The 27,979-nt window shown below is 38.2% G+C and overlaps 1 protein-coding gene across 10 annotated transcripts in view; it reads left to right on the forward strand.

Moving 5' to 3' along the window:
* Window positions 1-27,979, forward strand: part of LOC115429348 (disabled homolog 2-interacting protein) — a 423,964-nt gene that overhangs the window by 333,390 nt on the left and 62,595 nt on the right. For all 10 annotated transcript variants that reach the window (XM_030148688.1, XM_030148690.1, XM_030148689.1 and 7 more), the window contains one exon: window positions 23,653-23,806. In XM_030148688.1, coding sequence (XP_030004548.1) covers window positions 23,653-23,806 — 154 coding nt within the window. The remainder of the gene's footprint in view (window positions 1-23,652; window positions 23,807-27,979) is intronic.

The raw sequence follows: 27,979 nt of genomic DNA on the forward strand, positions 1-27,979 counted from the left end.
GCAGATGGTTTGTGTCACCGGTGACTTTTTGGGTTGAAACTGTATTTTTAACATGAAAATGATTGCTGTCAACATTGAGCTTTCAACAAAGTTGAAACATGCTTCAAGCTCATATCACATGAGTAGGGGGGCTGATAAAACAGCTGGACATGGGAATTGTTGCAAATTGCTTGGATAACACCTCACCTGCTGTGAATGTAATCAGTAACACCACGATACAATACAAAACTGCTGCTAACAGAGACAGAAAGGACAGAATCAGTGTAATTCAGTATCCGTGATGAATTAACAGCTGGTGGTCAAGGTCTTGTCTTGTTTTTTTACTGAAAGGGCCGTGTCATTATTTCTAAGAGTCTCTGTTTCTGTCTGTCCATATTCCAACACAAACCCACAGTTTAGTTTTCAGTCTAAAACAGGGTGTGCAGCGTCTTCAGTGTCCACTTTTAGATGATTAAAAAACCAGAGGAGCGAGCAAAAGCAAAAGGTATGGCTTTTAGAACAAAAACATGTTGACAGAAAATTATTTGATAGATTTTATGGATCAATTTCTGGGCAGTGACCAATTTATAGATTCTAATGTTTATTAATAGTACGTGTAAATCGACATCTTTTCTAACATTGATAAATGTGTCTTCATGTTTGTAAGTCAATCTAGGCCAGGGATGAGAGGTCAAGACACCAGGCTGAATGACAAAAATCAATGGTGTGTATTGTAATACAATCATTTTCACCCACATGTCACAAAAAGTGCACTGTACGAATCAATATAGAAATACTATCTCTATGGCAGCCCCCTTAAAGGTGCGGGAGACTTTCGTGACCAATTTTTCATCAAATCTGTGAAACCTCAGTCATATCCTCAGTATCACGAATCTGTAAGTCTTTCTGTGATTACTCACCTGAATCTCTTGCATCACAGTGAACAGTTTCTTAGTGCCATCCGCCATAAACAAAACATGTGTTCACCAACAGATCCAGGAGGTAACTCGGGCATCTGAGGAATTTTGTCACAAAATGCATTGTGGGAAAGGGAGGCTCACACAGCCACCTGCAGCGGCAGTACAACCATATGATATATGGATGAAACAAACACGAGGAAACGTCTGAAACGCGGAAACAGCTGGAGGAATATGCATAGAGGGAAGGGAGCTCCTGCCGTTTCCGCATTGTGTCTTTAGCAGTTGCTGCTATCAGGTGGCTGCATGAGCCTCCGTTTCCCACAATGCACATCGCAACAAAATTCCAAAAATTGCCCGAGTGTCCTCCCGGCTCTGAATGTAAACACACGGTTTGTTTATGGTGGATGGCACTAAGAAAATGTTTACCGTAATGCAAGAAATTCAGGTGAGTAATCACAGAAAGACTTACAGGTTTGTGATACGAAGGCTATGACTGAGGTCACGAAAGTCTCCCGCACCTTTAAATGTCCACCAATCATCAGTAAGGCACTTTATCTCTATCCCTTGACCTTTGCTACTGCTCGAGTCACTCCTTAAAATGACCTGCTATGTTCAGATTCCTGGTATCACACCTATGAATAGACCTGTCCACTAACAGACCCATTTCGCTGTAGAGGCTAATATACTCTGCTGACCCTTTGACCCTCAGCTCTTAACTCACTGAGCGAAGGAACAGGAGTAAAGGATGTCTCATGTGTCACATCCTACATAAAAACCGCAGCAAAACTCAACTCCCACAGATCATAGGTAATCGTTGACGTGCTATGTTTTGCAGCTGCTAGCATGATCTTGTGCATCCAGCCGCTGTATTAGCAGCCAACTGCGCTGCTCTCTTTCACTCAACACATGATCCCAGAGCCAAACCAAGCCGGGCCGCTCCAGAGCCGCCCTTCAGCATGCCGTATCGGTCTCCTGCAGTGAGTGTCCTAACAGATGTTACACTGAATTACCTCCCAGCCTAGCAGGGAGGCTGCGCTCTCACTGTAATCAAGCTGTGTGTGTGTGTGTGTGTGTGTGTGTTACCAGACAGACAGCCTGTGCTAACTCTTCCAACAGTTGTTCTCCAAGCACCTGATCTCACTTATTCGCCAACCTTTCCCACAATGTAGTGTGTCTGCCAGTGTTCTGAGTCAGCCATCCCTGGAGACTCCTGAAAATTCAGCCAAGAAGAGCTGACTGTTTAATAAATGCTAAATAAACAGGTCTAGTAGAGCTGGGCTGTACAGGAAAAAACATGAACACAATATTTTTTATCTAATTTTTGTTATTATTATTACAATGTATCCTTTAAGAAGGCCACCACCAGAAGGGAGTCTCTTTATAATTCCTTAGAGCTAAAGACAGAAGGTTCATTGTAATGTTAACATGAAGAAGCATCTTCATTTTGTCAGCGTAGTGATAGATGTAAATTTATGCATTAAACAAAGGAAAATTATTTTACAATGTGTTCCTGTTTTAAACATTTGTGGTCATTTGAGAAAAGAGGAAGCATATCTGCAAATAACACTAAAACAGAGAGCTTTTTTTTTTTTACTACATGATTACTTTAATACAACATTCACTTCCAAGTGTGCTTGATAGCTTTCCAGGATTAACTTACCAACGGGAAAATCTACCTACATGTTAAATTTTCCTGGGGTGACATTAATTTTTTTCCATGTGATAGGCTGCTAGATCTGTCTATATCAAGTAAAAACATGAATACTTTATTGCAGTCCCCACTCTGAGATTGCTTTCGACTTAGACAAAGCTTATTGATCCACAAGGGAAATTACTTGGTCACAATAGCTCAGTTGCATACAAAACCACTCTTGAAAAAACACTAGCAAAAAAAAAAAAAAAAAAAAAAGGAAAGGAAGTGTGAAGAGACAAAATAGATAAAATAAATAATATAAATAGAATACACTAATAACAAGGGGTGTGTATTGGCAAGAATCTGGCAATACAATACAAATCACAATACTAGAATTACATTACAACATATCATGATATATCATGATACTGTTAAAAAAGCAATTTTTTGTTTGTTTCTTTTTTTAAAAGATTATTTCCTGGGAGAATTGAATGACACCAGAAATATGTACAAATACTAAACGCATTTTTATTTGATCAGAACAGGATCTAATGCTATATCACAATTTTTTTCTAATTCTTCTAGTTTCCAAAGGAACTAACATCTGCCTCTCAAACAGTAAAAAGTTCTTTTAGGATGCTTCAAATAACCATTATTTAATAAAACAGTATTAAATAATAATAAATAAGATATAAACAATAAAGGAAAAACAAAAATGAACCTCCCCCATATCTGCATTTGAATAAATACCTAAAAATATCAATACAGTACTTTTTAATATTGAAACAATATTGTGAAATGAAATATCGCGATATATTGCCAAACCGATATTTTCTAACCTCCTTACTTATAACACAGAAAAAAAAGAAGATTTGCATATGTACAAATCTACTGGAAATGGACGTAAATACATTATATACATACAGGTGTGCATTTACTTCAACAAGCTAAAGTAAATGCTAAAGCTAACTCCCTCCTTTCCCGTACGTTTGCCTCTTTGGTCAGGATGCTTGTGTTTGCATGTGTCTCATTCTTGCCTCGTAGGCTTCCTTCCTTCCTGTAAATGAAAAGCTGTCTTTATGCGGAGCCATTCCTTCTATACTTTGAGCTAATGCACGCTCCTGTCTGTAACTTATTTGTCTTTTATTTTTCCTCTCAAAAGTGGTCACACCATAGTTTCATTGAATCTTTTTTTTCCACATTAATGCCCGGGGCAACGTCTCTGACCGCTCCTCACTGTAATCTATCTTTTGTTTTGCATGCACTTGACCGCTGACGGTGTACAGTAAGAGCCTAAAAAGCCATCAACCAGCAGAAGTGCCGCCGAGCACTAATGCACTAGATGTGGAACAATCTGGACTGTGCTCTCTCATCCATGTCAGTCATCTTTTTAAATGTACATTTCCCCCTTTTCTTCTTTTGTTCTTTATTTGTTATCGCTCTCATACCCATGCAGCGTAACCAGTCAGGAGTCAAGGAGGTTGTGGATAGATGAGCCGGAGGGGCTTCAGAGTGAGAGTGTGAGTGGAAGTGTGGAGTGGGGAAACGTTCCTTTAAGGGAATTGGTAGTGTCACGTTAGCTGCTGCATCTGTAGCTGTCTTTTCCCATTACTTCTGCTTTTGTCTCCTGAGATTGTTCGCTGTCAGAGTCAGACATGGAGCAGGGGGGGAGAATGAAGGCTTCTCCACTGTTCTGTTGGCTTGTCTTTGTAGGTGGCTTGATTGGACTTCGGACTCCGAGGCCAGTAACCACGGGTCATTGATTCAGCTCAAACATCCAAAGGATCTCCCTCGCCTTTCCCCCCCCCTCGCCTCCTCGCTACTACTTTACTACTTTTCGTTCTGTCTCCTCACCATCAGCCAGGCGTATGTTCTGTTGTCCATACTCTCCTGTTACCCATCACCCAACTGTTCAGTCTGTCGCAGATGACAACCGACAGATGGCGAGTTGATGCACAGGAAGGAAAAAAAACATACTTTTTAGCAGAATTTCTCAAAACAAATACCACTCTCCTGGTGAACAACCTGCAAAAAGAATCTAGAAAACACAGTACAGACTTCGGCCCAATCCCATTTCCCATTTCCCCTTGGCCCTACCCCTCCATTTTGCGCGTTGATGGGAAGGGGTAGGGGTGTCTCAATTCTCGATGAGTGGGAGGAGCTGTTTGGCCCTCGAAACGGAGATTTTTCCAGACCACACTACTACAAACGGACGGGTAGGAGAAATTTTCCATAATTCTGTTCAAACCATCGGCAAGGTGGAGGTAAACACAGCAAAAAAGTGCAGCAGTGTGATGAAAGAAACACACAAATGTCTGTATTTTCTTTGTAAACATCTGCATCATTTGATTGTTTGTTTAATGCCGTTTCAATGTTCAGATAGGGGTGTGTATTGGCAAGAATCTGGCGATACGATACAAATCACAATACTAGGATCACGATACGATATATGATGATATATCATGATACTGTTAAAAAGGCACATTTTTTTGGCTTGTTTTTTTTTTTTTTTAATGATTATTTCCTGGAAGAATTGAATTACATCAGAAATATGTACAAATACTAAACACGTGTTTATTTGATCACAACAGGATCTAATGCTATATCACTAAATGTTCCTGTGTTCAAACTTAAATTATGTTTTATAGACATTACAGTTTAAGATCCTGCTCAAATGTTCATATTCTATTTGTTCATAACTAACATCATAACATTATTTTTGTGCAATCCCAACAAAGGAACTAACAGTAAAAAGTGCTTTTAGGATGCTTCAAATAACCGTTATTTAATAAAACAGTGTTAAATAATAAATAAAATATAAACAATAAAGAAAACCAAAACAGAAAAAGGAACCTCTGCCATACCTGCATTTGAATAAATACCTAAAAATATTGATACAGTATATATATTGATATCGATACAGTACTGTGAAATGAAATATCGCGATATATTGCAGAACCGATATTTTCTAACACCCCTAATTATAGACTGTATTTCTGCGGTTTGCGGTTGATAGACGCAGAAGGATGCCCAAAGACCATGAATTCTTTCGCAAACAAAGTTATCGCATTTGTTAATAGCTGCATCGATGACTGCTGATGATGTAACAGGTCTCGCAGGGTTGTAACATTTCACAGGGGAATATTTCAACCTCTACCCCTTGCAACTCCGTTTCAAGGGGTAATGCCAAGTGCGAGGGTCAAGCGGTAGGGGAAGGGGTGAAAATGAGAATTGAGTGGGCCTTCAGTGTCCTCTCAGAGTTGATACTGACCCAATATCCACACTGAGAAAGTCTAAAGACATCTGCTTAGATCAAACGAATGATCAGGCCCTTGACAGAGTACTCTGTACTGTGACAGACACTTAGTCGTTTCATCACGGCCTGTGGTCCCTTCTACTGAGTCAGCGCCAAAGCGGGAAGTGGGAATAATGGACACTTTATTATGTGAGACTTGATGCATGAATAATGGCCTATTTGTCCAGTGCTTCTCTCTGCAGTGCATGTGTTTCATAATCAGGCTCGAATAATTACTGTGCGATTGTGTGTGTGCACATCAGGCAGTTTTGCCGCTACCTGGAATGTGTGACACTTTGATGTTTGAGTCGATGCTAGCAGAGAGGTTGGTACATACAGGATGTCCATGGATCCTTAAAATGTCTTCGATTTAATAGTCCTACATTAAGGCCTTCATTATCCTAAAAAATTGACTGTTAATCCTTTACTCTGGCACCCAAAGGTCTTCAAAAATCCAGACCTTAATACTGCTTTGGAAATCCTTGGGTAGAATTTGTGATTAGCTTTTAGTATTTCAGCATAATAGACGTGAGTGGACCAACAGTCATTCACAGGTGAAGGGTTCAGCAACTTAAACGTCAGTAGCAAAAACATTAACCCATAAAGACCCAAACATCCACCACTGACCGAAACCATCTACTGATCTAAAACGTTTAATAGCGGTTGATCCACTAATCCTACTATATAATGCATGTTGTCTGTTCAATCAATGTTGCAGCACGGGAGGGCGTTTGTACGGATTTTCCTAGACCTTCACAGGCCCGATCGCCGCCAAACTCGCCAAATGAATAGAAACATTACCTGACTATCTACTAGGCACAATTTTATGTCCGTATTCAAATGTTGTGAGGTATTCTGGGCGATTTTAACCTCTCATGCTATTGTACAATGGCACCAGGGGTAAAATGCCGCTAGTACTATCAATACATGTAAATAATTGGTGCAAAATGCAGTTTGTCCTCTTTTCATGGTCATCAGATATGACCCATTTGGACCTTCAGAGGCTCCGTAGTTACCATGGAAACACCGTCATCTTTTACAACATTGATTCACCAGTAAAACCTATGAAGTTGGCTCAATGACAGTGGATGGACACACTTGTTTTTTGTTCAGTTAATGATAGATTTGTCTGAAAAAGTCACTTTTTCTTCAGTTTTCTCTGTTTCTCTATATAATAACCCACAACTTTAATCTGAGCTTTCATGAACATCTAAATGATCAGTGTAATAAATATAGGAAAAGACCTGATTTTCAATGAAAACATGCAAAGTATGGAGGATTACTTTATCATAAATGTCGGCGAATCACTTAAGAAATGATAAATATTGAGAAAAAATTCATTTGGAACCTGCAAAAGTAGCATTGGGTCTTTATGGGTTAATCATGGAGAAATGGAAACGTAACATTAGCTGGGTTGCAAAATTGCTAAGACTGGTTCAAGGCATCAACTAAGATGCCTGTTGTACTGTTATTTTTGTGAATGTAAGGTCTTAAATTTGGCCAAAGATGCCTTCAAAAATGTCTATAAAAAGTCATCCATTTGGTTTCCTGCAGATATCCTGTAAACATGTCTAGCTTGAGGTTGCTTGGATTGGAATGTCATAAACAAGGCAAACCAGCAGGAGGGAGTTGCTGATGAATCTAGAAAGGAAAAAAAAAATCTTGAAAAGCGTCCTGTAATTACTCGTAGCCCAAGGTGACATCTTTTAGACTGCTTGTTTTCACCAACCAACAGCTGAGGCACTAAACGGTATGATAATCAGAATGGTAGCAATGAGTTTTGTTTTTACTCAATAATCACTACGAGTCAAAATAAAAGCTTAGTGTCTTGAATCTAATGCTAATAGACACACACTAGACTTTTCCATTAAGACAAGTGTGCATTTATATTTTGTAAAATACTTAGATTACACCAGTTTGTTTTGCTGTATGTCCTCTTCAGGCTCTTGCTGTTATTATGCTTACCCAGTGGTAGGTCTGTTACGATAATGAATTTTTAGTTAATGATTCATTTTGATGCAGATGATTGAAATCAATTATGTAAATGTATGCTTCTGTTAATTCGTGTGCCACTTGTGTAATGTGTAATATAAGCTTAATTATGACTTCATTTACACACAGACAGTACAGAAGAAAAGCTGTTTTGTGGTGTTTATCACTGAAATAAATAAAAAATTTCGTTTTGGTTTGCCCTGAAAGGTTTGTAAAGAAAAATTGCACAGGGCACATTTGGCATAAATGACAAAAATAATTGAATAGACACAGAAAAATACAAAGAAATAACTCATCATAAAGGCTAGGGGCCAGTCTCGATCCCAGTTAAACCTCAAATGGTTGAAGATGTTGCGGAAATAGCGGCAGAAATACAATATTTCTGCTATCTTTATCCAGCTGAATGGAGACAACCGTCACGATAACGCTAAGTAAGTGTGGCTAGATCATATAATTACGATAATTATGCAGTAATTGTGACAGGCCTACCCACTAGCGTTCCCCACCCTGTGTCTAGGTGTTTGTTTTGGAAAGAGCATTAAGGGTGATAACAAGTTAACAAGTAATTGCTGTGTGAGTTTGCAAGTGGAAAAGAGTATTGATTGTTGTAAATGCAGCTCAGACGGCAGAAACAATACTGTGTAAACACCTTACAGGGCGGTATCCACATCCACTGCTAGAAGGACGACTTACCCAACTTACACTGAAGCTTCTTAACTCTTAGCAGGACTTGGAAACCTGTCTTAAGTAGCGTTGGGTTATGCATGTCGTACACTAAGCTTTAGGTTTGGACATTTACACATGCATTACAGTGATGTGAGTGGAATCCATGTACAAAGGGGCTATTATTATTATTGTGAAGATTAGCTCTGGCCTCACATGGACTAGCGGCTGTTGTTGTTGTTGTTGTTGTTGTTGTACATGTGATTATGACAAAACAAAACATACGCGAAGTTCTAAAGAGACTGTTATTTTCAGCACATTAATTCAGCTTATCTGGAGCTATCAGTACAAACATGGAGCCACCCAACAAGCCAGTGTGTTAGAAGTCTTAAGTGCTCAGACGCCTATATGGGCCCGAGGTTTCAGACTATATCAGATCCCAGACAGGCTATCAGATGAACTCTTTTAACAGGACGCAGAGACAAAGCGTACCGGGTGCAGCCCAGACCCACTCAGAACCCATTACTCGGCCACGCTCTCCCCTGGCCCCTGCTCTTAACTGGGTTTCTATTGAACAGACCTGAGTAGGGCTGAATAGTGCGTCTACTTCCCAGACTGTGCTGATAGGATTTAGCCTGATCCAGTGGCAAAGATTTTTAAGGTTTGTATGGAGGATAAGATAACTACATCTCCTTCAGCACAACTGTAAAAAAAAAAAAAAAAAAAAAAAAAAAAAAAATTCAGCAGATAAGCTGCAAGAATATCCACTTCATTTAAGTGCATTTGTGGCACATGGCTTTCACTGAAGAGATAGAGGACATCTTTACTGGGACTCACTCTTTAAGAAGTTAATAGTAAGGATTTTACAGGGTTGATGGGTTTCCATTCAGTTGTTTTGGTGTGTTTTGTGACGAAATGGAAAAGAAAAATACAGTCATAAAATATGTTAACAAGCAGGTCAACGCAAGTTTATAGTCAACCTTGATATCATGGCAATGAGTTCTTGTTTTTCTACTGTAGATGAAAACATACATCTAGGGATGTAACGATATGAAAATTTCATATCACAGTGATTGTGACCAAAATTATCACGGTTATTATTATTATCGCGGTATTGTTGAAATGTGCTCAAAATGTTCAAAAAGTACTAATACACACACCGAAACAATTTAACCAAGATGTATTTTGGAATAAATAAATAAATAAAATAACGGCACAATGTTGCAGAAACATTCAAATATTAATAATGGATTGGATTTATATAGCACCTTTCTAGACACCCAAAGCGCTTTACATTATTGACCCATTATTCATTCGCTCTCACATTCTCCCTCTGGTGGTGGTAAACTACATCTGTAGCCACAGCTGCCCTGGGGCAGACTGACAGAAGCGTGGCTGCCATTTTGCGCCTACGGCCCCTCTGACCACCACCAAACATTCATACACCAGTGTGGGTGGCACTGGAGGCAAGGAGGGTGAAGTGTCTTGCCCAAGGACACAATGGACTGACTAGGACAGAGTGGGATTCGAACCGCCAACCCTTTGGTTATTGGACGACCCACTCTACCAACTGAGCCATGGCCGCCCCATTAACATGTCAACAATCAAACAAACAAATGTGCATTAAAGATGGAACCTTATCGCCATTGTTTGACTATTTTCTAGGGATGTAACGATTACCGGTATAACGATAAACCACAGTAAAATTGCCAACGGTTAGTATTACCATTTAAATTCTAATTATCATGATAACCGTGTTTGATTACCGCACTTCTCCGGAGAAAACGCCTATGTAAAGATCTGCTTTTATGTCAAATATTTGAATATAGTTTTAATTTTTTGCAATTCTAATTGTATATGCCTAATATTTGGAACCAGTATTCACTTTTAAAGTCTTTGAAAAGGTTCGTTAAGCATCTTTGTGCTATTTACACAATAAATTGTATACATTTTTCGAATCGGACTTTATATTTTTTTTGTGTGTTTTTTGTCCTTTTGTGTTCAAATAGTAGATTAAAGTGAAACAATAATAGACAGATGAGATAGATGAAGCTGTGCTGAAAAAAAAGATCCCAAACATGGGTATAGTAAACATTTGTTTATATAATATATAAAGGCAAAATCAAAAGTACTGAAAAACAGACAAATAGACTCAGACCACTAAGGGTTAATACTTGAATGTTTCTGCAACAGAAAGTACATTGTGCCAATTATTTTATTTGTTTTTTTTTGTTGTTGTTGTTTTTTTGATAACCGTGATAATGATAATGATAACCGTGATAATTTTGGTCACAATAACCGTGATATGAAATATTCATATCGTTACATCCCTACTGTTTTCCGTATCAAGTTTGAGTTGTTTTAGTTTCTTTTTCAGAGATAGTCTCTCTCTCTCTCTCTCTCTCTCTAAAAGTGCGGTAATCAAACACGGTTATGATAATTAGAATTTAAACGGTAATACTAACCCTCGAGAATTTTACCGCGGTTTATCGTTATACCGGTAATCATTACATCCCTACATGCATCTAATCTAAAAACACAACAACTTAAGAAAAGATGACCATATGTACATAATATATAGTAAACTGAAATTATAAAACTCCAAGGTCCCATTTGCATAAACAAACATAGTAGAAAAAAATACAAAAAAATAGAATAGAATAGAAATATAAACAGCAGGGAGACAATAAATAGACAATAAAGGTGCAATAGTGAAGGTAACAGATGAGGTATTGGTAATAAATGAGTTATTGACTTAAAGTGACAAGTGGCTGGAGCAGTCTACACACAGATCTCAATTATTCAGTAAAAAAATGCTACCTGTGAAGCAGCAGTGAAATGCCATACGTATTAACATGACATGGAATCATTTCTGTTCAGTTTGGAAATGATATGAAATCTTATGCAACATTTTACTTGATGCGTAACACGGAGAAGGGCTGAATAAGCACGGACAAAAAACTAGTATTTCCACAAGACTACTCCGACTAATTAGTTTTTTAAAATGTAAAATTCAGAAGGTAAAAATGAAATGATCACAGAGATAAATTAATCATAGAGACAGAGTGAGTTTAATGCCATTAGGAGCAGGCAGACTGTACAGGCTTAACAATCCCCAATGTAAAACCTGGTTGGCTAAGGACTCCAAATGGGAAAAGAAAGATAAATACAAAGTTTGTGTAAAATCATTTAGCATCTCCCACATGAGGGAGGTAGTATGTGTAAGCTATATTTACAGACTTGTGCACACACTCACACTTTTTGACCCAGAACTAAAAGAAATTATCCATTTAAAAGCATTTATGTACTTAATATACATCCTAGTATTTGTACTCAGTTGTCAGATATGCTCTGAAACATCTACAGAAGGCTTTAGAAAAGTCAGGAATGAAAAGTATGACATTTTGAAATAGAAAATGTGTAGGAACATTGACATAACCATTATCAGACTTGACAAATATACAGTAGAAATAGAGATGTGTGGTTTTTGGATATGTGTAGTCTTTCATGTGATTACCGCACATGTACAATATGACAGGTGCTCTTTCCATCCTCTCCAGTAATTCTGACAAGGTCTTTCAAAAAGCCTGTTCTTTATGGCTCGACCTTTTAAATTATGTATTTTACTACGGGGTTTGACACAGCTCTGTCTGTGTGTAGAAGACATTTGACGTTTCTGAACAGGAGCAGACCTGAGTATCTCTGCACAGCATCTAAAATATTTAAGTGGCCCAAACGAAGGCCCCCAAAAAGACGTAGAAGGATCGATCGATAGGCAGTGTTGGAAGTAACATGTTACAAAAGTCATGCATTTTAGTGAAAGAGTACTTTTTGCTGTAACCCTGTAGTTGTATTTTTTAATAAATAAATAAAATAATAGGCACAATGTACTCTCTGTTGCAGAAACATTCAAATATTAACATGTAAACAATCAAATGTACACATGTGCATTAAAGATGGAACCTTATGGCCATTGTTTGACTATTTTCTAGGGATGTAACGATTACCAGTATAACGATAAACCGTGGTAAAATTGCCAACGGTTAGTATTACCATTTAAATTCTAATTATCATGATAACCATGTTTGATTACCGCACTTTTCCGGAGAAAACGCCTATGTAAAGATCTGCTTTTATGTCAAATATTTGAGTATAGTTTTAATTTTTTACTATTCGAATTGTTTATACCTAATATTTGGAACCAGTATTCACTTTTAAAGTCTTTGAAAAGGTTCATTAAGCATATTTGTGTTATTTACACAATACATTATATACATTTTTCAAATCAGATTTTATATATATTTTGTGTTTTTTGGCCTTTTGTGTTCATATAGTAGGTTAAAGTGAAAAAATAATAGACAGATGAGATAGATGAAGTTGTGCTGAAAAAAAGATACCCAACATGGGTATAATAAACTTTTGTTTATATAGTATATAAAGGCAAAATCAAAAGTACTGAAAAACGGCCAAAATAGACTCAGACCACTAAGGGTTAATACTTGAATGTTTCTGCAACAGAAAGTACATTGTGCCAATTATTTTATTTGGGTTTTTTTGTTTTTTTTTTGTTTTGTTTTTTTTTCAAAATACAACGTGGTTCAATTATTTCAGTGTGTGTATCAGTACTTTTTGAACATTTTGAGCACAATTTCAACAATACCGCAATAATAATAATAACCGTGATAATTTTGGTCACAATAACCATAAGCATATTTGTGCATTACTAATCAATTTTCAGTAATATTTTACTCAGTACAAGTTCAATAGTGCTTATGTTACACTTTTCACCCGTAATTTAATTGCTCAAATAAAAAAAAAAAAACAGCAAGACCGTGAGACCTTCAGGAATCAAAAATGCGTCCGGAAAGTTCTATTTCCTGTTGATGTTCAGTCAATGGGTGCAGACAGCAGAAGACAGTCCATTGTCCACATGGACGTATGCTCATTACTAACCCTAACCCTGCTTTACAGAAGCTAGTTAGCATTAGCATGATCCCTGTGATCAGCAATGACAAGGTAAGCTAACATTTCAGTGACTAGTTTGAATTCTTTACTGATTGCGGATTTATCTACTGACATCCTCCGTGCCGCTCCCCCTGTTTGAACATGTAAAATGTCAAAAAAAATGCAAGTGGTCCTGGTGGGATTCAAACATCATAGACCGCAGTGTTACTGAGCTATTCGTCCACATGTACTTCAAGGTGCAAATGTATGTGTCCCAAGGCTCTTATCTCTTGTATTTGGGGTGGGGGGTGGGGGGGTTTCTACTGCACACATGCTATTTATGATGACAGTCTGTATGCAACTCAAAAGTAATACAGGAGTCATGTAATGCATTCCAATTCTAAGACAGTAATATTGTAAGGTAAGGAATTACTTTTAAATAACAGTAATTAACCCTTTCATGCATAGTAGTCACTACAGTGGACATCTATTCTCCAGCTGTTCTCTTGTATATTCATAGATTTTGTTTTAGTTCCATATCAGCCAACACAGTGGACACTAATGCATCATCCCATACACTGCAATTCATACCATTACTGTAACTTTGCTGTACTTCATAAACCTGATCTGCAGTAACATGTTTGAGAGTAAATCAAGTGCTTGTTCTTGTTATTAGACTGTATTTAACAGTTTTGTTTTGGGTTTTTTTTTTCCAACAAAATGGTTTCTTTTTTGCATATTATCTCCATGAAGTGAGTAATGACGTGTATTAGTGTATGGTAAAACATGAGAAAACATCAGATTAGTTGCATTAAAAATGTTTTTATTTCATAGTTTTCACACAGTATACCAGTAAATATGTTTTTTTGCTTCAAAAATTAAATGCATGATCTCCAGCTGAATGGATATTTTTGCAGCTCCATGAAAAATAGGTTCATAAAAAATGTCAATTGCATTGTGTTTTTTTAATGCCTAGAGGAATAAAAACACTCCGAAAAAAAAAAAAAAAACCTTAATTAAGGTTCTCATAATTCATGCATGAAAGGGTTAAGTAATTAGGGTTGCACCAACCCAATATTAGGATTGGATATCAGCCCTGATATCAACATTTTAGCTGGATTAGGGATTGGTAAAAGCAACTGATCTGTTAGACCGATCCTTCCCCTTAAAAATTTTGTGACACGGGCTACATCGTGCATGCCGAACGTAATTCTAAAAGTAGCGTGACGCCCATTGATGGGGGATATGACATAAATTGTAAGACCAGGATGTACATATCGCGACGTTCGTCTCTCTCTCTTAAATATCACGAGGTACGCACAAGACATACAGCTGCAGGAACCAATGCCCCCCAGTTGAGAACCTCTTTTCCAAATCAACAATAATATCGGATCGGTATCGGGTATGAACCGATACGCAAGGCCCCCAGCATCGGTATCGGCGTCGTAACTGAAAAAGTCGGATCGGTGCATCCCTAAAAGTAATACAGGACTCATGTTGTGCATTCCAATTCCGAGACAGTAATATTGTAGGGTAATGAATTACTTTTAAATAACAGTAACAAGTAATCTGTAACGTATTACAGTTTGGAAGTAACTTGCACAACACTGATGATAGGCTGCCAAAGGAGGAGAAACAGAACGTGGAAGAGGAAGAAAGATGTGTACCAGACGGTTCGCAAGAATCCAGCGAACATAAACTCTACCACACAGCTCAGGTAAACAGTGAGGAGAGAGAGAGGGGACAGGAGAGGAGCAGCGAGAGAGAGAGAGAGAGAGAGAGAGAGGGAGGACTGGACGATTGTCAAGGACAAAGAAGGACATTTGCTGAGAATAGGCGACGTTGGAGGTGGGGGAGGGAACCAAAGAATAGAAAAAAAAAAAAAAAAATCAGGAGCCGAGGACAGCGGGACGAGGACTACTCATCCCAGCTTTTTATTTGCAAGGGGCCGACACGAACACGGTGTCAAACTGGGTGAAGTTATGAGCAGACATCACACACTCGACAGTCTTTCATTGTCGTTATTACAAGCGGCCCACAATAGGCTCCAAATTACACCTTACAGTACAATTTAATATTGCGCTACACAGATGACACGTAGCATTATTATTCATCTATTCGTACTTTCACAGTCTCGCAGCGTTTCCACTGACACTAATGTACCTATAATGTGATATTTGGAGAGAAAATCATAATACAAAATAAACTCCTGTGCATGTGGCAATTTCTCTTCACAACGTGCTGCAGAGTACTAAAAGAGACACGCTTTTAGTACGTGACACACACTACACGCATCGCATTAGTTTCATGTTGTTGTCACTTACTGAAGGAATTAGCTGCATCATCCAGGTTTGCAGTTGGAACATATAACACGACGTGAGCTTGGTTTTTTTTCATGTGAAGATGACTAAGGAGTTTTGTTGCACCTGCTCCTTTAATGCATTTTCATTTAGTCAGTCAGTCTGTTGTTGACAGGCAGAAACATTTCAGTACAGACCTGTGCGTTGTGGTTTCATTTAAAAAAAAAAAACAAAAAAAAAACAATACGCCATCTCTTTTGTGAATTCCCCCCAGAAAGCCCACGTTTCCCCTCCTCTCCGCTTACTTGACTCGCTCTCTGTTCTGCCCAGTACCCAGTCAGCCAATCACAACGCAGAACTACAGTAAGTGTACAGACACTTCCGCTGGAGTTTGGTGTATGTGTGTGTGTCAGTACATCTTTATCTGTGAGTGAGGGAGAAAGATGGGCTGAATGAGTGAAAGATAAAGGGGGGGGGGGTGAACCAGGGGGTCTCGATGATTATTGCCCGCCTCACAGTGGACACCGGATTTGACAACAAAGCTTACTGGCTTTACATGGAGCTGCACGCCACCGCTGAGCTCTAATTATGGACACTGTTTTTATTTATTTATTAGCTTTTTTTTTTTTTGTGTGTCCTCGGCAGACACTCGTGCGCACACATACATCGGATTAGTGTGTAAGCTCTCCATAGAGGGCATTATAAGAAGAATGTCCCCTACTCATTACACCAGCAATTGACCCTCTGTCTGTCTCATCCCGCCAGCGTTCTGAGAGTCAGGGGCTAATGTTTATGATGCTCGCGTGATGCTGCTTACATCCCCCACTAGTGTATTTAGCTTTTCATCCGCTTATCAAGGCGAGGCTGACTGGACCGTTGGCAAGGTTGACTGTTAATGGAAATGCAAGACGACTCTGTGGACTCTATAGATCATCAACTGGTGGCTTGTGGGCAGATCTTGCCCACAGTACAGCCCATAGAATATTCATAAATTCATAAAATGTGAGAAGGAAAGATGCCTTCGGGTATTTTTGTCTTTCTATATTGAAGCGATCCTTAAAGTACAGGAGATGGTAGTGATTTGCATTGATATATATTCAACTTGCAAGTTCTAAAAGCAATAAATCCATCATCTGTCTTTTTATCGTAAGCAAATAACCAACACAATATACAGGGTGGGGAAGCAAAATTTACAATGAACATTTAGTTGTTTTTTCTCAGCAGGCACTACGTCAATTGTTTTGAAACCAAACGTATATTGATGTCATAATCATACCTAACACTATTATCCATACCTTTTCAGAAACTTTTGGCCATATGAGTAATGAGGAAAGCAAACGTCAAAGAGTGTGTGATTTGCTGAATGCACTCGTCACACCAAAGGAGATTTCAAAAATAGTTGGAGTGTCCACAAAGACTGTTTATAATGGAAAGAAGAGAATGACTATGAGCAAAACTATTACGAGAAAGTCTGGAAGTGGAGGGAGCAACAAAAAACCTACCAAAGCTTTTATTAAAGCTCTCAAATCCAAAATCCTAACGGATCCAACCAAATCCATGAGAAAAATGGCAATTGAAGTTGAGGTAGACAACAAGACCGTTAGAAATGCAGTAAAATATGATTTGAAGTTAAAATCTTACACAAGAACACCAAAACACTTGTTGACAACAGCAACAAATCCAACTTTAGCAATTTTTGGGAATCATGTTTATGGCCGCCTTCTAGCCCAGATCTAAACCCTCTGGATTCTGCTGTTTGGGGCGTTTTAGAACATGCTACCAATAGAACATCACACAGCAATGTTGACTTTCTTAAAGATACTATTAAAGATGATTAAACTCCAAAAAAAAAAGCTATTAGAGTCATAAACAAAGCTGGTTATCTCCAATCAAGTAATCCACTTTTTGTAGAATCTGGTTTATTAAAATTTCTTGACATTGTATATTTAAAAACAATGGAATTTATGTTTCGCGTTAAAAGTAAAAACCTTCCTTTTTGTATTCAGAAAATTTTTAAGTTAAGAGAAGGACATCATAATTTAAGAGGGATGTTTGTGTTTGAAAAATGTAAAGTAAGAACAAACGTTAAATATCACAGTGTTTCAGTTATTGGTGTCAAGCTATGGAACGAATTGAAGGATGAAGTGAAATTGTGTAGCTCACTGTTGAGTTTCAAAAAGAATTGAATTTGTCAAATTATGAAGGGCTATGAAAGTAATATGATTACAAAATGACTTATAACGCTGAATGTAGTATAATTTGTGTTTAAGTATTTCTCTGCTGCAACTTCAGGTGTGGACTAAGGATGTGAATAGGAGAAGCAGAAATAAGCCTCCGGCTTCAGCTTCTTCCTTTTTCAGTTACAAAATGTGTTAAGTTTATGTTTGTTTGTTTTTTTAATATGTATGTGTTTTGTTTTGTTGTTGTTGTTTTTTTTTAATATGTATGTGTTTTGTATTTTGTATTTAACTGAAATAAACATTCATTCATTCATTCATTCAAAGAAGAATGGGAGAAGTTGTCACCCGAATATTTGAGGAACACTTGCGCAAGTTTCAGGAAGCGTGTGAAGGCAGTTATTGAGAAAGAAGGAGGACACATAGAATAAAAACATTTTCTATTTTGTCAATTTTCTTGTGGCAAATAAATTGTCATGACTTTCAATAAACTAACTGGTCATACACTGTCTTTTAATCCCTGCCTCAAAATATTGTAAATTTTGCTTCCCCACCCTGTACTGTAAGCTTTTTCCAGCAACTCCTGCCTATACAGTAGCAGATCCACAAAAAATGCAACAGGGGGATGCAGGAGAATGGTAGGGTCCAGTGTTGGAGGCCCGGTGGGGGTTTAAGGGGGTGAAGCGAAGCAAAATTAACATTATGCTTCAAATCACATAAAGCTGTATTTTTTTTATTATCATACACGAATAAAATGAATACAGTTTAACCTCACTAATAGGGGTGTAACGGTGCACTCGTTTGTACCGATCCATTTCGGTTTCAAGGCCTTCGATACAATACGGAGGCGTACCGAACGAATACATGTATCCCATGTGAAGAACGCAAACACTGTGGAAGCAGGATGGACACAAGCAGAACCCATGGGCAAGATTTCCTCTGTATACATTCAGCAGTTGTGAGTTCTCAGCACTGCTGCAAATAAAACAAAACATGACAACAGAGAGTATAACAGATGCACAGAAGCCGGGTCAGACATTCAAAGCATGTGAAGTTTCACTGTCGTTTTCAGTTTGTTGCAGTTTTGTGGCACAAAAGAGTCCACGGATTCCTTTTTAGCAAAAAAGTTTTTACACAGTGGATCTACAAATACACAAAACACTTAGTGACAGGCAGAATATTGTTAAAAATGCACTTACTTTTATTTTTAAATAAAGTTGGAAAAAAACACGTGAACCTGCTCCTCTTCTCCTTCACCGTGCCTCTGCTGTGGTGTTACTGTGAGGTCACGTTCGCAGCACCTCAACACCACTGTGAGGCGTTCAAAAACACTCAGTACATTACAGTGTTTGCCATAAACGAACATCAAACATTCAAAAATACGTAACATGTGGGTGCCTGTTAATGCACAAATGACTGAAGGGATGACACAATAAAGACACCTGAGCTTTTTGTGTGGTGTTTGTGTGGTGAGGGGCCACATATGATCTCAAGTTGGCCGAATCAGTAAAATAACAACAGTGAAAAAAGTAAAATTACATTATGAAAATGTTTACATCTACAAGTTTGTCTTTAAAATCTGAATAAAATGAACGACCTGAAATGTCTTAAGAAAAATAAGTGCAATTTTAACAATATTATGTCTCAGTTTATCATTTAAACATGTGCATTACAATTTATTTATCACAGTGGATCTCCAAATACACAAAACACTTAGTGACAGGCAGAATATTGTTAAAAATGCACTTACTTTTCTTTTTATTTTTAAATAAAGTTAAGTGAGCCTGCTCCTCTTCTCCTTCACCGTGCCTCTGCTGTGGTGTTACTGTGAGGTCACGTTCGCAGCACCTCGACACCACTGTGAGGCGTTCAAAAACACTCAGTACATTACAGTGTTTGCCATAAACGAACATTAAACATTCAAAAATACATAACATGTGGGTGCCTGTTAATGCACAAATGACTGAACAATATTTTGTAGAAATGTCTTGTGTTCCACAGGTAGTTACGGAGCACAACCCCCCATACCCCCCTTCACTGGTCTCCTTCACTGTACCAAAAACTTAACGAAAATGTATCGAACCGAAGACCCCTGTACCAAACCGAAATACACCCCTACTCACTAATGTGACCACTTTTGGAACCAAAGCAAAGAGTTCACTTCAATAAAGTTGTCCTCAGTTACAGCATTGAATTCCATTGTATTCCAAATAATTAAAAATTGGAAACAACAGGATGCAGCAGAGGTATAGGCCTATGTTTGATAACTTTGCATGATTCACTCAATCATTGATTGTGTTCCACGGCAACTCCAAGATACTTAATATTCAGTCCATGCAGTTATATAGTTCTGACAGTATAATAACACTGGTCAACAACAAATTTATTGTTTAAGTTTTTTGAGCTGATTTGGGATCATTTTGGTGTGCTGAATCCAAAAATCACATTAATTTTGCTCAATCAGGTCAGCTTTCTGAACTATGCTACATATTGGCTTTTTAACATTTTTGCTTACATTTATGGGCATTTTCACATCGTATGATACAAAATTCTTTCATATTTCTTGCAATAAACGAGTTCTGAAGATTTTACTTTTGCCAATTTATGATTAATGTTTTTTTTAATATTACAGGTGAATGAAATGGCTTCGACTAGAAGATCTTGCAAAAATAAGCCTGACGTATTCTGCTACATCTGCGGTGAATACATAATAAATAATAAACACATCCTGTTAGAAAATGATTTTTTTTTTTCTCTTAAAACCTATTTTGGGTAAGAACTATATAAAAAATCAACTGATAAAGTCACAAAAATGTAATCAATTTTGTGAGAAGATCAAATTTTTCAAAATCAAATTAGCAAAAAAACCTGACCTGATTGAGAAAAACGGATGTCATTTTTTGATTTATCGGTGCAAAATGGTCCTAATTCAGTTGAAAAAACCTAGACAACTTGCAAAAAACATTTTGTTGTAACCCAGTGTAATAGATTACATACCTTCTGTGGCTGCCCGTTTGTTTTTCCAGCATACAGACCCTAACGCTGCTTGAATAGACATTTGTCTCTTCATGATTAGACTTTACTCGGCCATTGCTATAATTATATTTATGGAAATTACTGACTTTAACTGAGCCCTGTTTCTTTCCTCTTCTGGTCTCTGTCGAAATGTGTGACACATGGATTGTATGTTGCATTCAAGTGTACCTTGTAAATCTTCCAATCTACCATGTACAACACAATGGTGCAGAGACTAAATTTGCGGTCCTTTTGAGTACACACAGAAATCTATACTCAAATGGTTGTGTAGGATGTTTGTTTTTACAAAGAATTGTATTAACACAGGCCTATGTCTGTCATTCCTTTCTTGTTCTTTCCTTGCAGACTGCAGTTTGAATAATGAGATGCTCAAATCATAACAATATCCCATTCATTTCTACATAAGCAGAATTGAAAACGACTGTCAAAAACCTTGTCTAATTGTTTTGAGCAAACACTGCGATATTGTTGTGCAAGTCTCCAAGTGCCTCAGTAATCATTTTCAAGATGTTTTACAGCAGTATTTAATAGTAAAATCGTCGTGACCGGTAATAATTGTGGATATTAATAATATTCAGATTTAATTCTAAGGTTTTCTTCTCTTTTCTGTTTTGACAGTTATAATGTCTCCTTGGATAAACGTTTTTGCCTGTATATCCCCGCTGTAGACGGATTAAAGTACGACTTAATTTGGTCCGTGACATGTTTGAGGGTGTTTGTCTCCTCATTAAACTGAATGTTGAGCTGAAAGATGCATTTTTAATGGAGACAAACATTGTGCACAGTTAGGTTGAGATACTGCACTGAGGCATTCAGTTACTAACTATCCTAAAAGCACTGGAACTAGGGCAACATCAAACACAGCAGAGAATGGAAAGCTCTTTACTTTCTCTTTGTAAAAATGGCCAGGACTTCAGAGTTGTCTTCGTCAGGCCATTCAACATTTTGACATGTGCACTGTGTCTCTGCAGGAGGAAGGCATGACACAGTAAAGACACCTGAGCTTTTTGTGTGGTGTTTGTGTGGTGAGGGGCCACATATGATCTCAAGATGGCTGGATCAGTAAAATAACAACAGTGAAAAAAGTAAAATTACATTATGAAAATGTTTACATCCACAAGTTTGCCTTTAAAATCTGAATAACATGAACGACCTGAAATGTCTTAAGAAAAATAAGTGCAATTTTAACAATATTATGTCTCAGTTTATCATTTAAACATGTGCAGTACAACTTATTTATCACAGTGGATCTCCAAATACACAAAACACTTAGTGACAGGCAGAATATTGTTAAAAATGCACTTACTTTTTTTTAAGACGTTTCAGGTTGTTCGTATTTGTTCAGGTTATTCACTTTTTTTTTTTTTTTTTAATAAAAGGTTAGTTTGTGAATGTAAATATTTTCAAATGATTTTACTTTTTTACACCAAAACAAATTGAAATACTTGGGGTTGTCATTATTTATACACTACAAACAAAAAGTTAAGGATATTTTTTAATTTCTGGGCTATTTTTTTTCAGTTGGGATACTTGCACAGTGCTTTTTACTTTTTTTGTGTGAATTGAAACACATTTTTTTAATGACCAGAAATAGTTTTATTTATAAATGGCAAAAATTACCAAAAAGGACAAAATAAATAAATATCCTTAATTTTTTGTTTGTAGTGTAGGTTATTATAATAGTATTTTATTGGTCTGATCCACTTGAGATCATATTGGTCTGTTTGTGGAACATGAACTAAAATGATTTTGATATCCTTGATTATCAATATTCATTTTCTGAACCTGCTTTATCCTCACTAGGGTCACGGGGGTCGCTTGGAGCCTATCCCAGCTACATAGGGGCGAAGGCGGGGTACACCCTGGACAAATCGCCAGTTCATCGCAGGGCTGAACATATAGAGACAAACAATCACTCTCACATTCACACCTATGGGCAATTTAGATTAACCAATTAACCTATTAGTGCATGTCTTTGGATGGTGGGAGGAAGCCGGAGTACCCGGAGAGAACCCACACAGACACAGGGAGAACATGCAAACTCCACACAGAAAGGTCCCACCCCCCGTCGACTGGTGTTGGAATCGAACCCAGGACGTTCTTGCTGTGAGGCACGAGTGCTAACCACTGCACCACCGTGTCGCCCTGATTATCAATATCATCGTTGTAATTTGTGCATTTCACAAATTCATCCCAAGGGCCAGACAGGACCCTTTGGTGGGCCACGAGCCTTATGTTTGTCATCTGTGTGTTAGATGACGCTCCACAAAGCAAATGTTTATCTCTTTGAAGCACTTGACCACTCTGACTTTGTGGAAAGTGTCTTCCTAAATCTGACCAAAGATGGTCACGCTGCATCATGCATCAGCACGGCATGACTCAGAACTTCTCTCCTGCTCATTCATGTTTCAAGCTGAAAATGAGAACTCACAAAGCAACCATTAGCAAGTGTGTACAGAAGCGGGCACACAAACATGTGCCGATATAACATTGTGCAAGCCTGTCATGCCGAGGATTCGCTTGACTTTGAGGCGAGTCAAGCATCCTTCCCTCTTCGCTTCGTCATCCTCACACTTTCTTCTTTCGCACTCACCATGAACGTTCGCTAATACGCGCAATGCATATGCTCCCTTCTTGTCACTTTCTCTGCTTCATCTCTGCAGGGTGACTCACTTCTCTCCCCTCTTCTTCCCTCTCCTCTCTCCACTGTTAGGTCTCATCTGATGCCAAGGCTGAAGGAGTCTCGCTCCCATGAGTCATTGCTCAGCCCCAGCAGCGCTGTGGAAGCCCTGGACCTAAGCATGGAGGACGAGGTTATCATCAAGCCTGTTCACAGCAGCATCCTCGGGCAGGACTACTGCTTCGAGGTGAGAGTGCACACATATATGCAACATACAGAAAATTATGCATGTTATGTACTGCGATCCAAAAGAGCATTCTCACCCGTAGCTCATTTCCAAGTTTTATACACACAGCTACATGACCTTAAAAATCTAGTGGTAGGTGTTTTCCAGTTCCAGAAACAAAGCTTATATTCATTTTAAGCACTGACAATGTGCGGTGACCTGTATTTGGAGAAAATCCAAGGTTTACACATGCCAGATAACTGCTGTTTGAATCATTAAAATATGAACAACTACTTCAGGAAATGTACTGTTCTTTGTTGAAAAGTCACAAAGACACAAAGAGGTGTGCATGAATCAAAAGTCAAATTATGATTGCCTAAGAGCAGTTTTTGCTATTGCCAAGTTGAGCAGAAGCTGAATATTACTCACCATATCAAGCTTATTTTTTATTTTATTCATAACCTTTATTTAGGAAGGAAAAAAGCTCATTGAAATTAAAAATCTCCTGTTTAAGAGTATCCTGGCCAAGACAGCAGCAGAAGTTACACACTAAAACTAGACATAAAACATAATAAAAGTTTTAAAACCATACATAAAACACTAAACTAAGAATATATATATATATATATATATATATATATATATATAAAACACCACCATTATTTTAAAAAGGTACTAAAAGTATAACAATGTTCCTTAAAAGCATCTCAAAGCAGAAAACATCTACATCCAGATGAATCCTTTTCCCATTCATTTACAGATTTTACAGACACCAGTTCCTTCAGTTTTATCTCCTTCTGTCAGTTGTTCCAGGCAGTGGGAGCGGAACATTTAAAAGCTTTTCTTTCCCCAGTTCTGTTCTGACTTTTGGACCACATAGCAATAACAGATCCTGGGACTGGAGTCTGTAGTTATTTAAAGTAATTCCAGCAGATGTAGACCAGCAAATATGATGTAAGCAGACCTCAAATACATTTATAGATAAAAGAATACCAGTGTTTTAGACTGTGTCTAATAAAAGTGTATTCAGTAAATCACATGAACCTCTCAAATTCACCAGTACAACAGTGAGTTTACATTTGCTGTGATCATCTTCTTCACAGTAACACTGACAAAACTCATGGGTATTGTAGTCTTTAGAGGGAGTGATTTGAAAGCCACTACCACAGAAACATTTGGTTACAACTGTTAGGGCGAGTGCAACTCCTTATAACAAGTAACTCCAACTTCTCTCATTTTTCAGCTCCATTTCTTGATTAGGTGCTAATGAGCAGTTGTAGCCCAAATTTATTATACCACAGCCAGTTCCTTTGAGTGAAACAAGCACCAACAAGTGACAGCAGATCTAAGTAACTATATTCTCTAGCAGTGGAATGTACATAGGTACTAAATATAATTTGTTGCTCGCTGTGTAGGAACTGATTCTGAATCTTCGTGATCATTAGTGCACCGGAGTCATTTCCAACAAAACAAAAGATATTTTAACCGCAAATATTCCCATGTACGTGTTGCTCATAAGTACGAGGGAGTCTTTGGAAGCCGCAGCGAGAAAGAAATACCTATACTGCATACTGTGGAGACCACAAGCCTCCGCTCATTTAGATTATCCAGCGCTTGAATTAATAAGGTTCTTTGTTACACTATTTTTATCTGTCCGTTTCTGTCTCTTCATGTCTACATTATCATCTCGCCAAGTGTAACCGGTTCACTTTGCGTTGTATATTATGAAGAAACATATACTTCTCTGGGTCGACTTTGAATTTATTGTGTTCCTCCTTCTGAGATGACACACAATGGACAATGATATCTGAGTTCTGTGACGGTCTTTTGCACATCCTCCTGTACAGTCAGAGGAGGCTCTAAGTATTATTTTCACAGTATAACAGTTAAATCAGTTCAATTAAAACAATCTTAAAAAACTATCAGGGCTCAAAATTAACTTTTTGACCTAGGAGCACTGTGCTCCTAACCCTAAAAAGTTAGGAGCACAGGCTAAAATCTAGGCGCACCACTATTATATAAAAAATTTGGAGAACAAGCAAAACTCTTGGCCATACCAAGTAATATTCCTATATGTATTTAAGCAATGTTAACAACCTAGAATAAAGTATTTGAATAGAGTATGAAAGAAAAAGCTTACATTGACACAGGTGCAAAACAATTGTCAATGTGTGGTATATACTTTAGTTGGTTCTTGGAGAAAAAAGACGAATCACACCATTATTTGCAACAACCAACTTTTTTATTTCATGGCCTAAAGGCCCTTAGGGGCCGTTTACACGGCGTCGGCTTCAGTCGACTCCGGGAAGATTTCATCGCGGATTAGCCTTCTGTTAACATGGAAACGGTGCCTAGACTGCCTGAATCCGGAAACTTTTGATACCAGGGTCCAGGGTGGAACGTTATCGATACGCTCCGCATTCCAGCTCCATGTTAACGCGAGTTGGAGCGTTCCGGGGTAAAATATGACGTCACCGCATGCGCGCGCAGCCAAGAACCGCCAGTTAACCCACTCCGGGCCAGTTGGTGGCGGTAATGCGCCTCCAAGCTGGTTTGCCAGCCTCTATGACACAATAAAGCTGCAGAAAAAGAAGGAACAACCACAACAACAATGGCCGGTTTCAGAACAACATACGTGCTGCTAACTGTGCTCAGCTTGTCTGTCCAGACAAAGAAGTCCTGCGTCTTTGTACGACCACTCGCCATTGTTGTTTGTAAATAGTGTTGTCCGCCTCCTCCTCTTCTTCTTCTTCTTCTCCTCATTTAAAGGCTGTCTAAACCGGAAATTGTTTGTGCGCAGGCGCCTGTTTTACCACCACTGTTTCACTACAGCTCTACATCACCAGCTACTGGTCTGGCATGGCCACTACAGCGTATTCAGCCGTCCTCGCAGACTCATGTTAACGCAGATCGTTATCATAGCGGCGGCGTCTTAACGCGGAATGATTTTATAACGCAAAGGAGAAATCTTTGCGGAGTGTTGCCGTGTAAACGTACCCTAGTCACTGTGGTCTACACCACGCCTGAAGTCAAGTGTCCTTGACCTGGTGACCCTTAGTCACTGTGGTCTACACCACGCCTGAAGTCAGGAGATTGTTTCAAACATCGGTGGAGTTATTTGATCCCTTTGTTTATGCCGCCTGCGCACGCGAGGGGCGGGGACTAGATTTTCCGCTTCAGTCAGCGGGGCGTGGAGCTTGTTTATTTTCAGCTGACGAGTTACTTCTGCAGCCATTATTCTAGGCGCACGTATTAATTTTCGCTCATTTTTTTATTGGCGCACCGTGCGATCGTAATCTCAAAAACAGTCGCACTACCGAAATTCTCAGGCACATGCGACCGTAATTCAGTCGCAGTCACGAGCCCTGCTATAGCAACATAGTAAACATAAAGTCACTCTTTTTATGCATTAACAGTTAAATAACATGTGAAGTTGACATGAGAACCATATCCCCTTATTGAATGTAAACAAAAAGAAATGTCTGTACACTAAACATTAAGGAAATAATTGACATGAGAACCATATCCCCTTAATACACAACAACAAAACCTGAGCGTGTACACTGCTGAAAATTCACTGTCTCACACACGCACACACACACATACAGTTTAACACAAACTTCTCCGATTTCTGAGTTCCGTGACAGTCTCTTGCACGTCCTTAATAAAGCAGAAAATTAAAATATGAATCAGAATCAGCTTTATTGGCCAAGTATGTGAACACAAACAAGGAATTTGGCTTGGGCTTTTCTTAGCTCACGACACACAATTTCAACATAAACCCAAACACACTTAAACATAGACCTAATCTAAACAAACTTTCGACTACAGACAACAATGGCCTGAGAATTAAGTAAGATAAATATGAATAACTGTGTAGATGTGTACAGAGATCTGGTCTATTAAAATATATGTTTATGTACATATTATTTACAGTGAGGACTTATATTGTAATATGTACAGAGTGTAAATTATAGATTTATACAGTAAGTAAATGTGTACAGAGATCCGCTCTATTAAAAATTACATGTTTATCGTATATTAAAGTATGTTACTAAGAAATTAGAAAAAGAGAACACGTGGGAGCTAGCTTAAACATCAATGACAATGAATGTTAGCCCTGACTGCAGTCGACTACAAACTCTACAAAACAAAAATATATAGCACATAGATGCACTCTAACAATACTTGGTC

This window comes from Sphaeramia orbicularis, chromosome 12 (assembly GCF_902148855.1).
Source record: "Sphaeramia orbicularis chromosome 12, fSphaOr1.1, whole genome shotgun sequence".
NCBI classification, from domain to species: Eukaryota; Metazoa; Chordata; class Actinopteri; order Kurtiformes; family Apogonidae; genus Sphaeramia; species Sphaeramia orbicularis.